General features: G+C 34.8%; 1 protein-coding gene across 1 annotated transcript; it reads right to left on the bottom strand.

The window, feature by feature from the left end:
* Nucleotides 1-1,651: 1,651 nt before the first annotated feature.
* Nucleotides 1,652-9,189, bottom strand: LOC120169043 (UDP-glycosyltransferase TURAN-like). The gene is given in 19 exon segments (XM_039177300.1): nt 1,652-1,778; nt 2,074-2,202; nt 2,934-3,009; nt 3,115-3,167; nt 3,287-3,348; nt 3,466-3,576; nt 3,654-3,820; nt 4,272-4,386; nt 4,468-4,531; nt 4,607-4,642; nt 4,644-4,674; nt 4,778-4,791; nt 4,793-4,868; nt 4,945-5,093; nt 7,153-7,293; nt 7,383-7,438; nt 7,749-7,782; nt 8,562-8,675; nt 9,078-9,189. Coding segments are annotated over 18 exon segments (1,431 nt in total). The 5' UTR covers nt 8,655-8,675; nt 9,078-9,189; the 3' UTR covers nt 1,652-1,754.
* Between the last annotated feature and the right edge of the window lie 10,949 nt (nt 9,190-20,138).

Genomic DNA, 20,138 nt, shown 5'->3' with positions numbered 1-20,138 from the left:
TCAATTTTTTTTAAAAAAAAATTATATAAATTTTATGAATTTAAAATTTTTAAAGAAAATATATAAATTAATTATAGTGATATTATAGTAGAATTCAACTTGTTAAAAAAACAAATATATAATAAGGACAATTTGGTAAAATATACATTTCAATAATCTTTTATTCCTTTAACCAAACACTGTAATCTTACATTCCTGCTAAATCAACCAAACACAAAATACAACAATCCTAGTAATCCTATTCCTCGGTAATCTTTTATTCACACTGGTAATCTTATATTCTGTGAACCAAACGCACTCTAAGGGTAAATTACATTATTTTTTGTTGAACATTACTCTCACTCCTATTTTATTATATTTATTTATTTTTTTTCAATTAATTCACTCAATTTTGTATATTAATTTATTATCACTCGACCATTTTTAAATTAATAGGATTATTACGTGACTTATTTTAATAATAAAATCTATCACATGATTTACAATTTAAAAAAGTAAAAAATATCTTAAAATCTACTCTTAAACCCTAATTCTAAATATTCAAACCCTAAATTCAAACTCCAAATCTCAAATCATTATAGTTCCTCCCCTCTTTCAAAGACCCCGAATTCTAATATATCTAGTTTGAACCCATTTACTTCTTCTGATATCATAAAACGGTGGTTTCATCCGATTACTTCTTGATACAAACTTAATTCAATGATAGTCCCAACTCACTCTTTTTTGAATTCACCCTATCCTTCAAGCTATGATGCCATCCCCCGAAGGTTTGTATTTTATTTTTTGGAGAGAAGTGGGTGAGTAACAATCTAAACGTAATCTCAATTTTCGAAACTGAATTTCCTAAACCATTTAAATCTTCATCAAATTCAAGGAATCTAAAATTTACTCGTGATTTATGATAATAAGGATGGTCGATAATTTGTTTAGGGTTACATTCTGAGAAAGAGCAGTGAATGTATAAGCATCACATGAAGATGATGCCATCAAGGGCGAGGGTGGGATAGGGTTGCAATTTAAAATTTAGGGTTTGGGTCATTTTAGGGTGTTTTCTGTTTAAAGAACTATACTACATTCAAAATGCTAAGCCATGTTTGGTGGAAAATTTTGAGTCATTGACCTCCAACAACAGATGGTGGTCAGAATGACGATCTGCATGATGACCAGACACTAAGTTTGTTCAAGTTGAGGAAAGAAATAGAGTGGGAAGAGGAGAAAGAAGAAAGAATGAAAGTGGAGGAAATTTTAATTATTTTACTTTTATTTGTCTTTTAATGATTAAAAATATTTATTTAATCCACTTCATAAAACGTTGTTAGAAAGTTAATCGGTGGAGTGATAAAAAACTCAATGTATAAAATTGAGTGAATCAATTGAAGAAATTTAAAATGCAATGAGTGGAATAGGAGAGAATAAAATTCAGTGAGGAATGATGTAACTTACCTTAATGCAAACATGAAAGATCCCTAAAAAGGAGCCCCGGGATGATCTTTTCCACTATGATCAGTGGGTAACAAATCACTAGCAACCATGTATATTTATAACACATTTCAGAGGTCATTAACCCTTTAAACATGAGAAATCCAAACTTCACTTTGGATCTATAAATACTATAATCCAAAAAATATTTAATAAAAATACTTGTAATTTACAGTGTTCTAACCAAAGGATTGCCTGGGAAAAATGGAGTAAGCGTGTCCAGTGAAGCAATAACTTTGTTTATAAACCCTTTGACACAAGATAGCTGAAGCTGATTATTTCAAGTTTCTGGATATAACCTGCAAAAATTCAAGTCCACATCTTGAAATGAAAATGAGAAAATTAAAGGAAAACTTTCTTCCTTTTTGTTAGAAAATACATAGTGAAAGGTAATACACCCAGTATGGCAGGAAGGCAGAGAAATGATAAGACTTTCCACCACAGATACAGCATAAAACAGGTAACTATCCTTCTATGGTTCAATATCACACTGGTTTTATTTGACATCGGTTAGTTGAGAAACATCGGATAAAAGTTAAAAAAAAGAATAATAATAATAATAACAACATAATAATGATAACTTAAGGATCTAACCTCTGATATTAACGGCTTAGCATGTTCTTCCCACTCAGTGGCCCATCTTGCTGAAGAACCAGTTTCCAGTGCACCATTCTTGAGGGATTTCAGAGCATCACATTCATCTGGAAAGCCCCTGAAGAGCATCTGCCAAAGTTCACAAGAAGAATTGAAAACCAAGAAATATTAGAAAGCATCACAACTGTAACAGTCTCGAGAAATAAAATTATAGAGTACAATCAACTACATAATTAATTATCCCAGTTCAAGCTTATAATAAGGTTTAACAGCCAAACACAAGCTAACCAAGATCACATTGAGACACTAGATTCCAAATCAACTAATTTGTGTGTACAATTGGTGTAAATCCATCCCAGAGACACCTTGGCGAACTGCATTAATAGTTAATGTTGTTGCACCAATAGGCTGAAGGTAAGAGAAGCAGAGAATTTTGAAGGAATTTGGCAGATAAACAATACTAGGGGATTATTCTTCTTTGTTTTTAAGAAATCATTATTGAGCATTCCAATCTAAACCAAATTGATAATCAGTGGAGGGAGACTAATACTCAAAAGTGGGTTATTAACACTACATTCCACCTCATGTGTAGCTCATAGGGCGAAAGGAGCTACGGTTTGAGAGTCATCATGACACAATCATGTATGATTGTTCATTTTTGGGAATTTGTTGCTGTGGATTAAGTTTGTCACATTTTAGACACGCGGGAGGAGCTTTGTGAAGTGTAATTTAGATCTAGGTGAATGGATGCTTAACAAGAATTATCATAATTCCAAAAGGGCAGGTTGTACCAAGAGATAGTGAATTATTCGTTTTTACTTGCAAGTACCAATTATCTTTCTAAAGGACAAAACACTTACCAAGAGCTCATCAGCTAAGTCAGATGACGATGAAAAGAGCAGTCCATTTTTCTCAACTTTAACAAGTTCTTCAATGCTTCAGAAGTCAAAACGTAGCAGATTACTAAAGAGAGTTTAGCATTAAAAGGAATCAAATTACAAGCCAATAAACCATGAAAAGATAAGTGCGACACAAGTTTACCAAGAGTAGGAAACAGCACATACTGGAAGTCCACAACCAAACATATCCACGACCTACAATCCAACACAAGTTTTAGTGAAGGCCTAAAAGGTTTCAGTGAAGTGAAAAAGTTCTATTAGTGCAATGTTCTTTATCCTAATAAGGCTTTAAAAGGAACTCCATAATGACATACCTTCATGGGAAGGTCTAATCCTGAGGAGGAAGTATGCAGACAAACACCTAAATCTGCTGAACCTGTAAAATGAAGCAAGAAAATGGATGTCAAACGGGTAGCATGATTCATGAAGCACTTTTCCATTCTTCCTAATGGACTACAAGGAACACCAGAGAAATAGATGACAAATATCATACCAAGAAGCAACGGATATTCCTCAGCTGACAGCCACATGGTACGAAATGCAACACGTTTAAGATTTAGCCTCTTTATTTTCTCTTCATACATTCCCTTTTTAGGACCTTTGCCTAAATGAAGATTGGAAATTTTTAAGAAAAAATGGAGCACAGAAAGCTGATGCTTCTAGGACATACAGGAACATTACCTGTAATGATGAACAACAACCTTGGGTACAGGAATTGCTTTCCACGAGAGATCTCCTGCCAGAGGACCCCGTCATCAGTGGAATCATTTTCATCCAATAGAGCAGTAACTCGTCTATCATACATTACTGCTGCTTCTAATAGAATCCCAAAATCTTCATCCGGTGTCCTGGGAAGATGTTATTCTCTAGAATGAATTACTTAATAGACTGGGACACAAACTTCAGTATAACTACAATGAAAGGAAGGATATGGTTGCAAATGACATTAAGTAATCTGAAAATAGAACGGGAAATAAACTTCTACCATCCAGGACCCAAAGCAATCAAAAAATAATTTCAATCAGAAGTTACCATCAGAAAACCATCATAAGTCAGCAACATATTAGAAAATCAAATATCATGAAAAAGTCAATTTTAAGAACCAAACTTGATCGATTTGAGCATTTTTGTAATTCCATAGACTACCATCTATCAGCATATCCTTCTGATTATCACTCTTACATGATTAAAGTTCAATAATGCTAGGGTAATTAAGGGTACAACAAAGAAGAAAAGAAAAGAAAGAAAAATTGAGTCCACCAAGTGCATGAATAGGACTTTCACAAAGGATGGTCTCACCAGCTTGTACTGCTTACAACAAGAGCAGGCCTGCTTGGCTTCAACAAGACGTCAGAGCCAACCTGAGTTGTAAATAATGTTTCATTTTGGTCATTGGCCCCAATTCCTGTAGTTGCTGCATGATGGACAAAATCAGTCTACAGTGTTCTCTAAGGCTGCTCAATCAAAAGTAAATTCAATTATTTATTAGACTTACTAGTGGTTACACAATCTTGAACACCAAGAGGATGACAAAGATCTCTATTTAATCTACAAAACAACTAAGAATGAAACACAATTACAAAATAAATCTTAGAGCAGAAATCTTTATGAGAACTTAAAAACATAAATCTCACCTTATGCTTCTCCACAAGTAAAGTTGGGGCAAAAAAACTCGGGAGGCTGGTCATATAAAACTGTGGCTCTATAAAATTAACCATTATAACATGCAATATAATTAGACATTTTCCCATAAAATTTCATCAAAAAAAGAAAATAAGTAACCAACAATGAACTGGAAATCTTACTTAATGCCCCAGTTTTTGAGCCAATTCATGTTGCATTGCCCTTGTTACACATAGGGAACCATTTGCCATCTGCCCATAACGCTTCTCCAACCTAAGGAGATACTTAAAATTAAAATCACATCCATCCATCAAACAACTCTAGAAAGGTCCTCTTCAAAATTGCTCACCAATGGTATATTGAGACAAATGGGCTGCTTCTTCCCACAGACAAACCAAGTAAGGTATATCCAAAATTATGCCAATCAACAATGAACGCTGACTTTCTCAATGAGCTCACCCATTTTACAGCTACTAATGTCGGAACGGAAGGAGGATTCTACACAAATGGAGGAAACATCAAGATATTTTCTATGGGGAAGAAAAAAAGAATTCCATAAAAAAAGAATATGCAAGACCTAGCAAAAAAATTTCTAATGAAAAATAAGGCATGTACAGCTTTTAAAATCTGCAATGAGGAGAAAAAACAGCTAACTGAAAAATATGATACTGATAACATGTGAGATATAATAAGATGATAAGACATGACCTACACAGGAACATTACAAAGTTTCAAGTCACAACTTGAGACTTTTAATTCCTAGGTCTATGGTCGACACATTGGGGAAGCAGTGGCTTTATAAGAAAGAGAAGAGTTTTACCTCCTGTTGCATAGACCAAATCCAAATAGGATGCTATGCATGCCAAACACAAAATTACGATGGTAGGGTCCCATCAACACTTATCAATATTGGCCTTATATGATGTCAATACTAGCACTGGTATATCATGAATAAAAGTATAAACATCTAACAGAAAACATAAGAGAAAACGCAAAACAGAAGAAAAAACACTGGAAATCTTCTTATTTTCTGTTCTCAATAACAAAGCATGTCTATCTCCTATTCAACACCTAGTAAATTGACTACTGATAAAATGCTTTAATGGAAGATAATATTTAACTAAAGATAAAGAAAAGGAATCTTTAATCTTAATAGACTCCTAAAACAATAAGTACTCCTAATAAAACAGTAAAATAAATCTCGGTAGGCCTCTAATTACAATTCGATACTCCCCATCAAGCTGGTGAATGAATATTCACCATTCCCAGCTTGCTAAGAGCATCTTGAAACGATTTTCTTGATAGTCCTTTTGTGAGTATATCTGCAAACAGGCCCTTCACTAAGACAATTGGAGTGCAAGTTAGTCCACAATCCAATTTCTCCTTAATGAAATGCCTATAAACTTCAATATGCTTTGTTCGATCATGCTGAACAGGATTACAAGCAATATTGATAGCTGAGTTATTGTCACAGTAGATTTTCATGGGCCCTTCTTTCTTAGTTCTCAAGTCACCTAGTATTATCTTCACCCAGAGTAATTCACAAACATCCAATGCCATTGATCTGAATTTTGTTTCAGCACTTGATCTTGCAAACATATTCTGCTTTTCACTTCTCCATGTTATAATATTTCCTCCTAGAATTCTACAATATCTAGATGCTGACTTTTTGTTGACTAAAGATCTGCATAATCTGTGTCTGTATGCTTACTTTTTGTTGACTAAAGATCTGCATAATCTGTGTCTGTATGCTTCTAGTGAAATGCCTGGATTCATTTGATGTTTAAACAAAATTCCTTCCCAGGCTGCCTTTCAAGTATTGCAATATCCTATTTACAGCTTTAAGATGTGATTCTTTGGCATCGTGCATGAACTGTGGCTGACTACACTCACTGTAAATGCTCTATCTGGTCTTGTTTGTGTGAGATAAATCAATCTCCCAACCATCCTTTGATAGGATTATCTACTGTAGGCTCTTCAAGGGCATCACATAATCCATGATTTAATTTCTATCAAAAAAAATAATCCATGATTTAATTCAATTGGGGTTTCTACTGGTTTACAACCCATTTTTCCTTTCTCTTTAAGCATGTCAAGTACATCTTCTGTTGGGAGATGAAGATTCCTTGTTTTGAATGTGCTACCTCAATGCCTAGGAAGTATTTCAGTTTTCCTAGCTCTTTGATGTCAAATTCCTTCAGAAGACATTTCTTCAAGTACTCCATTTCTTCAACAACATTACAGCCTACTACGATGTCATCTATGCACACCAATAATGTTGTAACCAATAAGCTGCCACTCATCACTGCTGTAAAATGCGTTTATTCTCAGCCTCTCGAGCAATCAATAGAAGAGCTAATTGTGTTTAATCTCTACTTAAAACTTGGATATAGCATAATAGTACATCAAAACCTTTGAAAGACAGATTCCATTGCAAGGGTTCTATAAATTCTGGTGGAAACACCATAGAACCATTTAATAGCAGCTAAGACTATTTGTTCTGAACAATTAGAGAAAACAGAACTTGCGCTCTCTCTGGTGGAAAATAAAAGCTCACCTGCACTATGAAAGCGTCAGGAGGAGGAATTTTGAAGCAAAGAAACCAAATAAGCATTATAAACTGAACGATTGGCTTCAGTAAGAGCATCAGTGGATAAAGTATCTTTGGCAAGCTATGAGAGTTTTTTGGCCATTGTATCTGTGGATCAATAAGAAAATAAATAAATAACAGACATTAATAGCCTTGTAATAGTAACTAAGCCCCAACAATATTCCTTCAGACGATACCATTGTGTGAATATGAATAGATTCATTCTCTATAACAGCAGGGTGGGGTTCTGAACCTATAAAAACATTGAAATTCATATTCAATTAGTAAATTTATTAAAATAATAAATTACTAAGATAATCTATTTAAATTTATATTTTGAAAAGAATACTCTCTCACATTTAGTGCATACTGCATAATGCAAAATTTAGGTTCAGAAAACTTCCATCCTATAGGAAAATTTCCCGAAGTTTTTTTCTTGATATAAACTGTTCGGTACACATGATTATCTCCTAACAAAATTTTACTAAATAAATATTCCACTGAAGAGAAGTGAAAGAAGAAAATGTAAGCAATTTAACTCATCATTATGTAGAAAAGTATACCTCCATAAGCAACAATATCCACTTCCAAGGATGCCTGCAAAAAAATTGTAAACAGAAAATGAGCAGCTTATTCATTTATTTTAATTGTACTTTTCTTTTAATGGGAGTTCTACACAGAATTTATTGCACAAAAAAAAAGATATTTTACATGATAACCCGAATTACAATTTTCTTTTTCTTCGTTTCTGAGACAAATTGAACCTCCTAGAAAAGTAACATGCTATCCTTACCATGCTCGGTTTTTCTACTATTTGTAGAGCATGTTGGATAAGCATGAAATTATATAGGGAAAGTATCTGCAGTGTAGGAGATACGAGAGGATATGATGGGACTTGGGAGAGGGTGCCTATTTGGGCAAGAGAGGGAAAAAAGGAAACAAAGCACTTATTTGCAACTAAACTTTTAGTAGTGAGCTAATTTTACAAGAACTAACCTTACAAAAAAATTTCTTTAAATACGATAACTGAAAGTATGATAACTCAGAAATTTTAGAAGCCCATATTTATCAGAAGTAATTTCTTCCTTCCAAGACTTCCAAAAACTATGGTAATGATTTGGGCGTATCCACCAAGGATTGAGCATGAAATGAAGGAGAATATAAAAGCTAAGGTGACTGGCAACCATCGAAGAACATTGATGTCACATAAAGAAGTTAGAATGATTTTTTTCGAACTTATTCCCTTTCCATCAACTAAAATCCATTTTGCTTAATATAAATGTTTCAGTTCAACCAAAACATCAAGCATGTTAAAACAATTTATTTCAAAGAACAAAACCCTAAATCCAGATTACAAAAGAAAATTAGATCAATACCTGGCGTGCAAGGGAAAGGCCATGATACTGCATACGAGGGCTACGGCCAAAATCTCCTAGAACCACCACACATGCTCTTCCCCTCTTCCCCATCTTTTCTTCTTCTTTTTTCCCTACAAATATGTAGTCAAGATTTCAATCCAAAAATTTCAGCTCCCTTCTAAATTTTCCGAATTTTTGGGTTTCGTGGTATCGAACAGTGTTGGCAGCCACTATTTCGCAGTAGCGAGTAAGGACCTCAATAGCAGTGTGAGTAAAATTTCACATCAAGTATCACAGGCACTAACAATAGTGTAGCAGAAAATAGGGGCGATCACGATCCGCTATTTCAGCTAAACCGAATCATATAAAAGAAAATCAATGAATGAGAATGAGAAGCAGTGGGATCGAAGACATGACAAGAAATATGCCAGAACGATTCAGAGGTAGAGAGCACATAACACAAGCCGAGACATAAATCGAAATCTCACGACACAAGCAGAAATCATCAAATTAAGTTTAGGTTTCAAAAACTAACTTATTTAATTTCTTGACATTTTGATTGAACAGTCGGAAACTTGAAGGCAAGAGGGCCGTCAGAACCGGAGGGTGAAGAATTGAGCCAAGACGACGTTTGTTCTTAGGAGGGGATGACAGTAGGTCGGATTTTTTTTAATATATATATATATATATATTGAGTATATCTATTAGAAAGACTTATTTTATGGGTAAAGTATAAAAATGGTCACTTCACTTTACATATACTTACATTTTGGTTTCAAAACTTTTAAAACTGGCAATACAGTCACTAAACATTTAATTCATTTGCAATTTGGTCCCGATGTAACGGCCGTTTCACTACCATTAGGATAAATTATATAAATGGACACTGAACTTTTCAAGCACTTGCATTTAGGTCCTCTCAACTTTTAAAACTTACAACACAGTCATCAATTACATTCTAAATCCCAAATTCCAAAATGCTTCAATTACATTATAAACATCAAATTCCAAAATACTTCAATTACATGCCCAACCCCAAATTCATAATCTATTCTCAAAATCTACCATAATAAAATGAACTTGAAGCAACAACCTTAAAACATCAAAACATAACCCTAAATACTAAATTTCCCCACAAATTAACCCAACATATTTAACAACATTTAGTTCATTTTGGGTCTATAACAATATGTGATTATATTGGGTTTAGGATTTAAAAGTTAGATTTAACCAACTATAAGTGAACAATACTCAATTCGATTCGAAAAAATTATTTTTCGACTTGAATTGATTCAAAAAATTTGATACAAATTGACTTTGAGTTGTAATTTCATAAACTCAACTTAAAAAAATTCAAGTTAAAATCGAGTTGTAAAATACAACTCGAATATCTCAAAATTTTCAGTAATTAGTGGATTAATTTTTAAGTTTGAGTCAAGTCCCTTAACTCTATAGATATATGAATATCACATATGGAAAAATATGAAGAAATATATGTATTGTATATGGTTAAAAATTATTTAAATTAGAATCAAATAATATTATAGTATTATAAATATTTATAATTAAATTTAAACATAAACTCGAAAATTTAATTCAATTCGACTTGATTTAAATTTTATAAACTCAAATTGAAAAAATTTTGAGTCAACTATTTTATAAACTGAACTGAATTAGAATCAATATTATTATAACATGATAAATATTTATAATTAAATTTAAACATAAACTCGAAAATTCAATTCAATTCGACTTGATTTAAATTTTATAAACTCAAATTGAAAAAATTTCGAGTCAACTATTTTATAAACTAAATTGAGTATTTAGGTCCAACATAACCATAAACCCTAATAATCACTTATTGTTCACTTATAATTGGTTATTTGTTTTTCAAAATGATTATGTTTTGAGGGTTTAGGGTTGCTATTTCAAGTTTAATTTGTTATGACATATTTTGAGAATGGATTATGAATTTGGGGTTAGGCATGTAATTGAAGTATTTTAGAATTTGAGGTTTAGAATGTAATTGAAGTATTTTGGAATTTAGGGTTTAGAATATAATTGATGATTATGTTGCAAGTTTTAAAAGTTTGGAGACCTAAATGCAAGTATCTAAAACATTCAGTGACCATTTATATACTTTACGCTTTTTTTGAACAAGGAACGCTTTTTTTTGAGAAAATAACCTTAGTGACAAAAAATGCCTTATAATATACGATTTTAACCAACTTTTTTTAGATTTGCCAAAATGACCAACTAAATCGCAATGCGATCGATAATTTGCAACGCGATCTCCGGTATCGCAAATCAGTTTCCAGATTCGCAACGCGATTCTGACTATCGCATTGCGATTTTCCAAATTCGCATTGCGATTTTCCTAATTCGCAATGCGAATACGTAAATCGCAACGCGAATTTGGAAAATCGCAATGCGATTACGTAATCGCAATGCGAATACGTAAATCGCAATGCGAATACGTAAATCGCAATGCGAATACGTAAATCGCAACGCCAATCTGACTATCGCAATGCGATTTACATAGCGCCATTCGTATCCAACACGTATTTTTTTTTCAAATTCCAAACACGAATATATTAATATATCGGAACACTGAACCGTCCACATTATATCCCGTAATCGCAACTCATAATCTAAAACCCTAAATCACAACTCAGTCTCATCTCCATCTCTCACTCTCTAAGGCGACATCCGTCCCTATCTCCGACGAAATCAGTCCCCATCTCCGACTATATCAGTCTCCATTTCCGGCGAAATCATTCACGGTCAGAAATGGAAAATCAACCAAATTAACCACTGAGGGTTAGTTTTTTTAATTATTTTTATTTTGAAAATTTTGCATTATTATTAGGTTTTTCATATTGAAATTGATGATAAGTTTACTGGTGTTTTCAATAATAGATTAACCATTTCACTTAGATTACTTATTATATTCATTCGATTGCTGCCAATACTGCTAAACTGTATAGTCTTTAACCCTGTGAAGTTAGTATTTGTCTTTGTTTTGTCTTTTGGTTGAAGTGATGCAATCCATTCAAGTTTCTTTCAATTTTAGTATTTGAAACCGAGAATGACTATCGCAATGCGATTCTATCGTTGCGATTTTCATTTCGCGTTGCGATAGTCAAATTCGCGTTGCGATAGTCATTTTCGTGTTGCGATTTTCATTTTCGTGTTGCGATTTTAAGTTTCAGAAACTATTTTTCTTCTGCAAATTGAAACTTGAATGAATTTCATTACTTCAACCAAAAAACAAAGACAAATACTAAATTCACAGTGTTGCAAATTTAAGTTTGAAGAATAAACTACTACTCTTTATGTTTATTGTTCTTGTTATATCTTCACAGTGTAGTTTTTGGTATATCTAACTTGGTATGTTTATTGTTTTTGCAGAACTTTTATTCGGCTCAATTGACCTTAATAAATAAAATAAGCCTAGCCAAAACAATTGCGTCGAAGCTTTCACCTATACAAAGAAACATATTTGAGGATACTTGCTTCGGGCCATGGCTGAAAGTACAACATCCGGGTGGAGATGCTATGTTGACCCATCTGTTTCTTCAAACCATGACTAGCGATCTACCAGAGACTATACAACGTCGTGATGAAGAGATATGGTTTGATTTTCCACCGGCGTATACGTGTTTTGGGCGGGAGGAGTTTTGCTTAATCACCGGTCTACGCTTCGGACACGATGATGTAGATCGGTACACTAGACATATTACCCGCCTATCATGGTTTTCTAGGGTTTTTCCTGAGCTATCGAATTTACACGTGGAAGACTTGACGAGATTATTGAATAAGAAAGATGGTTTTACTCGGAAGGATGACGTCGATGTTGTCCGAGTATGCCTTCTAATACTTTTGCAAGCCGGCTTTTTAGGCAGAGAGGCCCGACAACCTATTCCTAATGATCTAATTAAATTGGTAGAGGACCTAAATGCATGGAACCTGTTTCCATGGGGTTCGTATCTATGGAGAGCTACATGGAATAAGTTGTCTTCTGCCTTTGATGATCGGAAAAGTTTGCGTGGCGATGGTTCCAAATACACTTTGTCAGTCTTTATTTGGGCCTTTAAGGTAATAATTTTTATATAATGTTTCCAAAATTATAATTAATTCTTTAACAATTACTAATGTTTGTTATTATATTGTTTGTAGATTTGGATATTTGAGGCCTTTCCCGCCATGCAGACATATGTATTAAAAACTTCTAATGATATTCCTAGGGCTATTTCTTGGAAGAGGAAACGGTCCTTGCAGCAATGGGAAGATTTACTACCGTATACTACAATAAATAATGTAAGTTAACACAAATACTACCATATGTTTATAAACAAGTTATTACTAGTACACGTTTAACTTTGTTTGAGCTTTTATATTGTTAGGAGGCCAACACTCCATTACAGAGGCTGACACCCACGGAAGCTGAGCTTGCCACTGATTGGTGGCAAGCTAGTAAGCTTTTTTTATGGCAATGATAATGAGCATCCACCACTTCGAGAGCCATCACCTCACCCAGAGTCATCACCTGATCGACCCGAATATACACCTCCACAACGAAAGTCATCACCTATTCTGTCACATTATCGAGCTTCTTCTCCACCATCAGCTCATGATAGGTGACCGGCAAAGATGCCACGACGTTTATCTCCCTGTTCTCCACATCCACCTCAACGGGATGAGTTAGGGGAGTTACGTAATGAGGTCAATGCCTTGCGTGAGGAGGTCGGTACTTTACGCGATGACAATGATGCATGGCGTGTTGAGGTGTCTACTTTACGTGGTGAGGTAGCAGCTCTACATGAGATTGTAGCATCGTTGCAGAACGAGGTTCATACTCTACGCAACGAGGTAAGTTTAATATTTTTCATATTTAACTTGATGATAAATTTACTCGTAATTTCACTTAGATTGCTTAGTAAATTCATTCGGTTGCTGCCAATACTGTTTAACTGTTTATTCTTTAACCCTGTGAAGTTAGTATTTATTTTTGGTTGTCTTTTGGTTGAAGTAATGCAATTCATTCAAGTTTCAATTTGCAGAAGAAGAATAGTTTACTATCGCAATGCGGAAATGACTATCGCAACGCGAAAATGACTATCGCAACGAGAGAATCGCAATGCGAAATGAAAATCGCAATAACAAAATCGTAACGCAAAAATGACTATCGCAATGCGAAAATGACTATCGCAATGTGAAAATGACTATCCCAATGCGAATTTGACTATCGCAATGAAAGAATCGCAATGCGAAATGAAAATCGCATTGCGATTCTCTCGTTGCGATAGTCAAATTCGTATTGCGATAGTCAAATTCGCATTGCGATAGTCATTTTCGCGTTGCGATAGTCATTTTCGTGTTGCGATTTTAAGTTTCAGATTTTATTCTTCTTCTGCAAATTGAAACTTGAATGAATTGCATTACTTCAACCAAAAGACAAATACTAACTTCACAGTGTTGAAAATTTAAGTTTCAAGAATAAACTACTACTCTTTATGTTGTCATTGAACCTGCACTAAACGTATATGTTGTCCTTTTAAATGTTTATATAAGTGCTTACTTCTGGAATGTTATCTGATGCATTTTGTGAACAATGATATAATAATGACTTGGGTGAATACCGTGCAAGTTTGAAATATATTTTGTCTTTGTTTTAACTGTTTAATATCATGTCTGTTTATTTACTGATTTATGTATTAATTTATTTTTAGCGGCCCGCTAAGGTGGATGCTCTACGTCGGGTTTTTCTTGCAAGACGGAGTTCACGCATCAGACGGCGTGCACGTGCCATTACGTCTCCATTCACCCTAATAGTGCGAAAAATCCGTAAGAAAAAGCCCGACTCACATGTCATTGTTCAATAGGCCTCCCCTATCATTCAAGAGGCCCCTATCATCCCTCAAGAGTCCCCTCCCACCGTTCAAGAGGCCATTGTCATCATTGAAGAGGTCTCTCCCAACATTCTAGAGCCCGATTCACACGGCGTAATATATCGAATTATTGAGAAGCCCCCTCACGTGCCGGACATGATGGATGACTGTTGGCTTTCATATAAGTTACCGGCCAGTACCATTCCGGCAGATGAAGTGGAGAGGAAACAACTGCCGGAAACAATTCTGGATAATACCCTTTGGGCTAAGACCGCAGTTGATTTTTATCTACATGAGCGGAGCCAAGGGTGTTACGCTGACATATACAAACTCAACGATGATATGCATTTGTTGATTGAACGGTCTTGGTGAGGTGTATTATTAGGGGTTGAAGACAACGACTATTTCGATGGGGGGTAAGTCTTATATTTCTTCTTATATTTCAGTTTGATTAATTTTTTTTAAATTTATGTAATTCACTAATATATGTCTTTTTTTGTAAAATAGCATATTGATGCATGGGTGACACGTCTTCTAATTGTAAGGAAATTGAAGAAAAATATAAAAAAACGCGATATGCAATTATGCCGACGTCTTTTCACGTAGTTCACTTGAAGAATCAACGACAGGAATCATATGTGTTGGCTAATGGACAAGCTAAACTTTATCCTGCATGGTGGGAGGTCGATAAGGTTAGTATATTTGTTTAAATATTTTAAAGGTGTTCATAAATAAGTGTGCAATTTGAATTATTACATTTCGATGCAGGTGTTTATCCCTGTTTTGGAACGTACTCATTGGCTTCTCGTCGAGCTTCAGCTCTCATCCCTAAAGATAATAGTATATGACAGCATGATAAATTACATATCATTGTCTGATTTGAGAGATATTATTAAGGGATGGAGCTCTCATTTGGCTAAATTCTTGGATGCAATTAATTATTGGATTAATTCTGGAAACAAGAAGCCAAGGAAGTTCAATGTTACAGTTATCAGAGACGAGACTGCGCCACAACAAGCGAAGGAAGCCAGAGGGGATTGTGGTCCTCTCGTATGCATGTGCTTGGAGCGTTTGACGACAGGAAGTACATAGTTTCTACCTCCCACCGATAGAGATAGAGGTACAGTAGGCTTGTGGTTTCGGCATTTTATGGCTAGAGCGATATATGCGAGACGCTGCCTACCTGCATCCGTGTTATGAAAGTGTCTATAAACAATTTGTAAGTCAAATGCAAGTGTTGTTAAACATATATACTCTTTTTGGTTTGAAAATGTTTGGTTAAGTAGCTAGAATTCAATAATTTGCTGTTTGTAGGTTTTAGATGTGTAGAAAGTGTTGTTGATTCAATGTTTGGTTTCTGCAGGTTAATCCTGAAGTGAGCTGCGTGAAATGGATGTATGGGTGCAAAAGTTTATTCAATAATTGATGAGGAAATAATTCTTATTATTATTTTTTGATTGTTTAATTGATTTGTAAAAGATGATTTTTAAATGTTGATTTGTTTAATTGATGTGTACATAATTATTATTTGTGCTTGTTTAATTGATTGAAATGTAATAGTTGATTTGTTGATTTCAATCTGCATTATGTTGAATGCAAAACAGACTATCGCAACGCGGAAATGACTATCGCAACGAGAGAATCGCAATGCGAAATGAAAATCGCAACGAGAGAATCGCAATGCGAAAATGAAAATCACAACGCGAAACTAAATTCGCGTTGCGATTTTCATTTTCGCATTGCGATTCACTTGTTGCGATTTTCATTTCGCATTGCGATTCTCTCGTTGCGATAGTCATTTCCGCGTTGCGATAGTCAATTCCGCGTTGCGATAGTCATATTTGCGTTGCGATTTCCGCGTTCCGATAGTCAAATGAATGTCTAATAAGTGATAACAACTGAACATATCATAGCAATATTCAAACTCAAGTTACTAATACATGCCTAACTTAAAATGTTAAAAGTTCACACATAATATACACATAATACAACGTTTGCATTTAAAAATCACATAAGTTAACAGTCCCAAAAGGTGAAGCCGGTTGTGATTGGGATTTTGATGAGGATCCATATTTTGGTAGAGGAAAAGATGATTGTGATGGCACTGGTGATCCACATGTCAACCTTGTATGACCACTTTCCTTGCACCGACTACATGTCGATCTCTTCTTTTCTTCACCCTTAGACGGTATTCGATCGTGACTTTTTGGTCAGCCTGGTAGCCTTCTGTCCATGGCTGGTGGCAAAACTGTTTGTAAGTCATCTGGTATGTCCCATTCAGAAGGATGTGGAATAGGGTAGACAATCTCAACATAAGTCTGTCGATATACTTCTGTAGTGTAGTAATCCATAGCGTATGCGCTTGAATCATCTTGGTTTAGATGAAGAGCAACTTTTATAACATGGCCACACGGATAACCAGATGTTTGCCATTTCATACAACTACACGTCTTTGCATTTAGATCAACAAGCCCATTTAAGTTATTATCTAGTACTTCAAACAAAGTGTTTGAACTTGGTTCAACTCTCCATGATGTTGACTTCACAACACGTTTCGTTATCTTTTTTTCAGTCCATGGTGTAACACGATGTTCCAATGTTCCTGTAAATTTAAATAAATAATACTTAGTAAAATATATGATAAGTTACGAATTTAAAGAAATAATATCTGCATGGTTTCTTTTCTTGTAGTACCACTGTTGAATAGAGGCTCGAAAAAACTCCATTAACATAGTAATGTGTAATTTCCGGGAATGACGACTTAGAGCGTTGATTGATTCTGCACTATTAGACGTCATGAAACCATATCTTGCTCCAAGTTGATGTACTCTTGACCATCTTTCAAACCCGACATCTTCTAGTGTTTGAGCACACTGAGGCAAAACACGTCTTAAATAGTTTATATGCTTATTAAAATCCACTTCCCGATAAGCTTTTACAGCCTTCCAGTATGTCCATTTTTGATTTTTTATACCAACAGACCTTGATTTTAGATTTCTATACAAATGAACACCACAAAGTCCATGAAAAGCATCTGGGAAACACCTTCTAACAGCCTTGTCAATTGAGTTTGCCCTATCGGATATGATTGTCAGATTGTTAATAGGACCTATACAATCCCTAAGATGCCCCATAAACCATGTCCATGAATCAGAGGTTTCAGTTTGCCAACCCCGTAAGCTATTGACAGTATCCCATTGTTAGCATCCATGGCTACTGCTAATAAGTTTACTCCAAGGTATCGACCTTTTAAATGTGCTCCGTCAACTATAATAACTGGGCGCATGCAATTTAATAAACGAACGAATCTGCAAAATCATATACACAAGAAATATAATCATTTAAATGTGAAATGCATGTAACTAACAAAAATGAGTCAACAAAATTATATTGATTTACTAACCGCAGCACCAATGGCGATAAACAGCAACTCAAAGCGTCCATCTCTATCTGTTTTGATATGAGTTACCGACCCAGGATTTTTCAGTTTTAAATTGTGACAATAAGCCGGCAGTTGGGCAAACGATGCTTCTGGCGACCCCCTCAACAATTCCAAGGCATAACATTTGGCTCTCCAAGTTTGAGAATATGAGATACTAATCTTGAACCGAGCATTCATGTCAGTCATAATTTCATGTCCCCGATATACGCTGCCATTCAAAAACATTAACTCAGCCAAAAAACCACCCAACACCTTTTTGTTTTCCTGTCTATGGTGAGGAAAAACTTGGGTTCTTGAACATGTATGTTTGTCAATAAAAGTCCTAACTTGAAACATTTCGCAATCTTTTATCCTCTTTGCAATCATACGCCACGTACAGTTTTTGTCAATCATACACCTTGTTTCGAAACGATCTTTGCTTGATTTGTTAACTTTTAGTTGATAGCCATCTTCCACACATTTCGTATACAAAGCTATCTTCAAGTCTTCCTTTGTATCAAAACAATCATCTTTCTTGATACGAATAATTTTTATGTAACAATCAACTGCTATCTTTACCAACTCTTCTTCCGATATCTGAAGTAATTCTGACATATTCCAGTTATACTCCCGTGGCATTTTCTTCGGGGACTTTTCTTTGGGGATTTCTTCTTCTTCTTTTTCTTCTTCAGTGTTATATGAATTACAGAATGGATGTTCAACATGTTCATTTACAGTCGTAACTTCCTCCTCATTATCATTAACAACATCTTCATCGGCAATGGCTGTTTCATCATCAAAATTTGGGTATTGACCAATATCAAAATTATTACATGCAGGGTATGTTTCTTCTTCTGAAAAATCATCAAAATCTGAGTATTGACCAAGATCAAAGTCCGGGTATTGACCAAGGTCAAATTTCGAATACTGACTAGTACTCACAATTTTTTTTGTTGGCTCATCATCGTCTAACTGGTCAATACGAAAACCAGAATTTGGTGCTGAAAGTTTATTGGGATTTGGATTAGGGAAAGGTTGTGGGTTTTGAGATTGTGTTTGGTATTGGAAATGTGGTGAAACAATATTTTCTTGGTGATGAAATTCTGGTGGAACCATTAAATTTTGAGCACCATAAACTGGGGTTGAAAAACTTAGTTGATTACTACCCGCTACTGACCCAACTTCACTACTTCTAGGTTCAACAACATACAATGTAACATCATCACTTGAAACACTAATGTAAACAATGAATCGTTCAACATCTTCATTGTCGGTTAACAAATAAACTTTACCATTTCTCTGATAAGATAGCCTAAATCCACTTAGGGGCTCTAAATTCAATTTATTTGCAACACGTAACATTAGAGTTTCATAAGTTAACTTTTTTAATGACAGTTTTAGTTGAAGATTCATGGGTAAAGGCATATATTGTAAAACACCATGAACATTCTCCCATGACCCTCCAAAATACAAATCTATCCAAACATGATCAACATTAGATGATTTCATTATTGTAAATTAATTTACTAAACAAACGAGCTGCGAAACTAAAACTTGTTGCCGGATGGGAAGGATGTCGTTGGATATAGGAACGGATGTCGCCGGAGAGAGTGATAGATGGAGATGGAATGAGTTGCGATTTAGGGATTTAGGTTATGAGTTGCTGCTGTTGCGTAGTTATATACCCAAATCATTTGTGTTGCGAAACTAAAACCTGTTGCGAATTCAGAAATCGAGTTACGAATTTGAAATTCAGTATTGCGATAGTCAGAATCTCGTTGCGATAGTCAGAATCTCGTTGCAATTTACGTATTCGCATTGCGATTTACGTATTCGCATTGCGATTTACGTATTCGCATTGCGATTTACGTATTCGCATTGCGATTTACGTATTCGCATTGCGATTTACGTATCGCATTGCGATTTACGTAATCGCATTGCGATTTACGTAATCGCATTGCGATTTACGTATTTGCATTGCGAATTAGGAAAATCGCAACGCGAATTTGGAAAATCGCAATGCGATAGTCAGACTTGCGTTGCGAATCTGGAAACTGATTTGCGATATCGGAGATCGCGTTGCAAATTATCGATCGCATTGCGATTTAGTTGGTCATTTTGGCAAACCCAAAAAAAGTTGGTTAAAATCGTATATTATAAGGCATTTTTGGTCACTGAGGTTATTTTCTCTTTTTTTTAGTGAAAGGCTCGATACATACATTAACTCTTCAACTTCGTCTTTTATTTATAATAGTAGCTTAGTTCAGCATATGTAAAATTATC

Source organism: Hibiscus syriacus, unplaced genomic scaffold (genome assembly GCF_006381635.1).
Source record: "Hibiscus syriacus cultivar Baekdansim isolate YM2019G1 unplaced genomic scaffold, ASM638163v2 tig00000329_pilon, whole genome shotgun sequence".
NCBI lineage: Eukaryota > Viridiplantae > Streptophyta > Magnoliopsida > Malvales > Malvaceae > Hibiscus > Hibiscus syriacus.
This window is presented reverse-complemented; position numbering and strand designations above follow the sequence as displayed.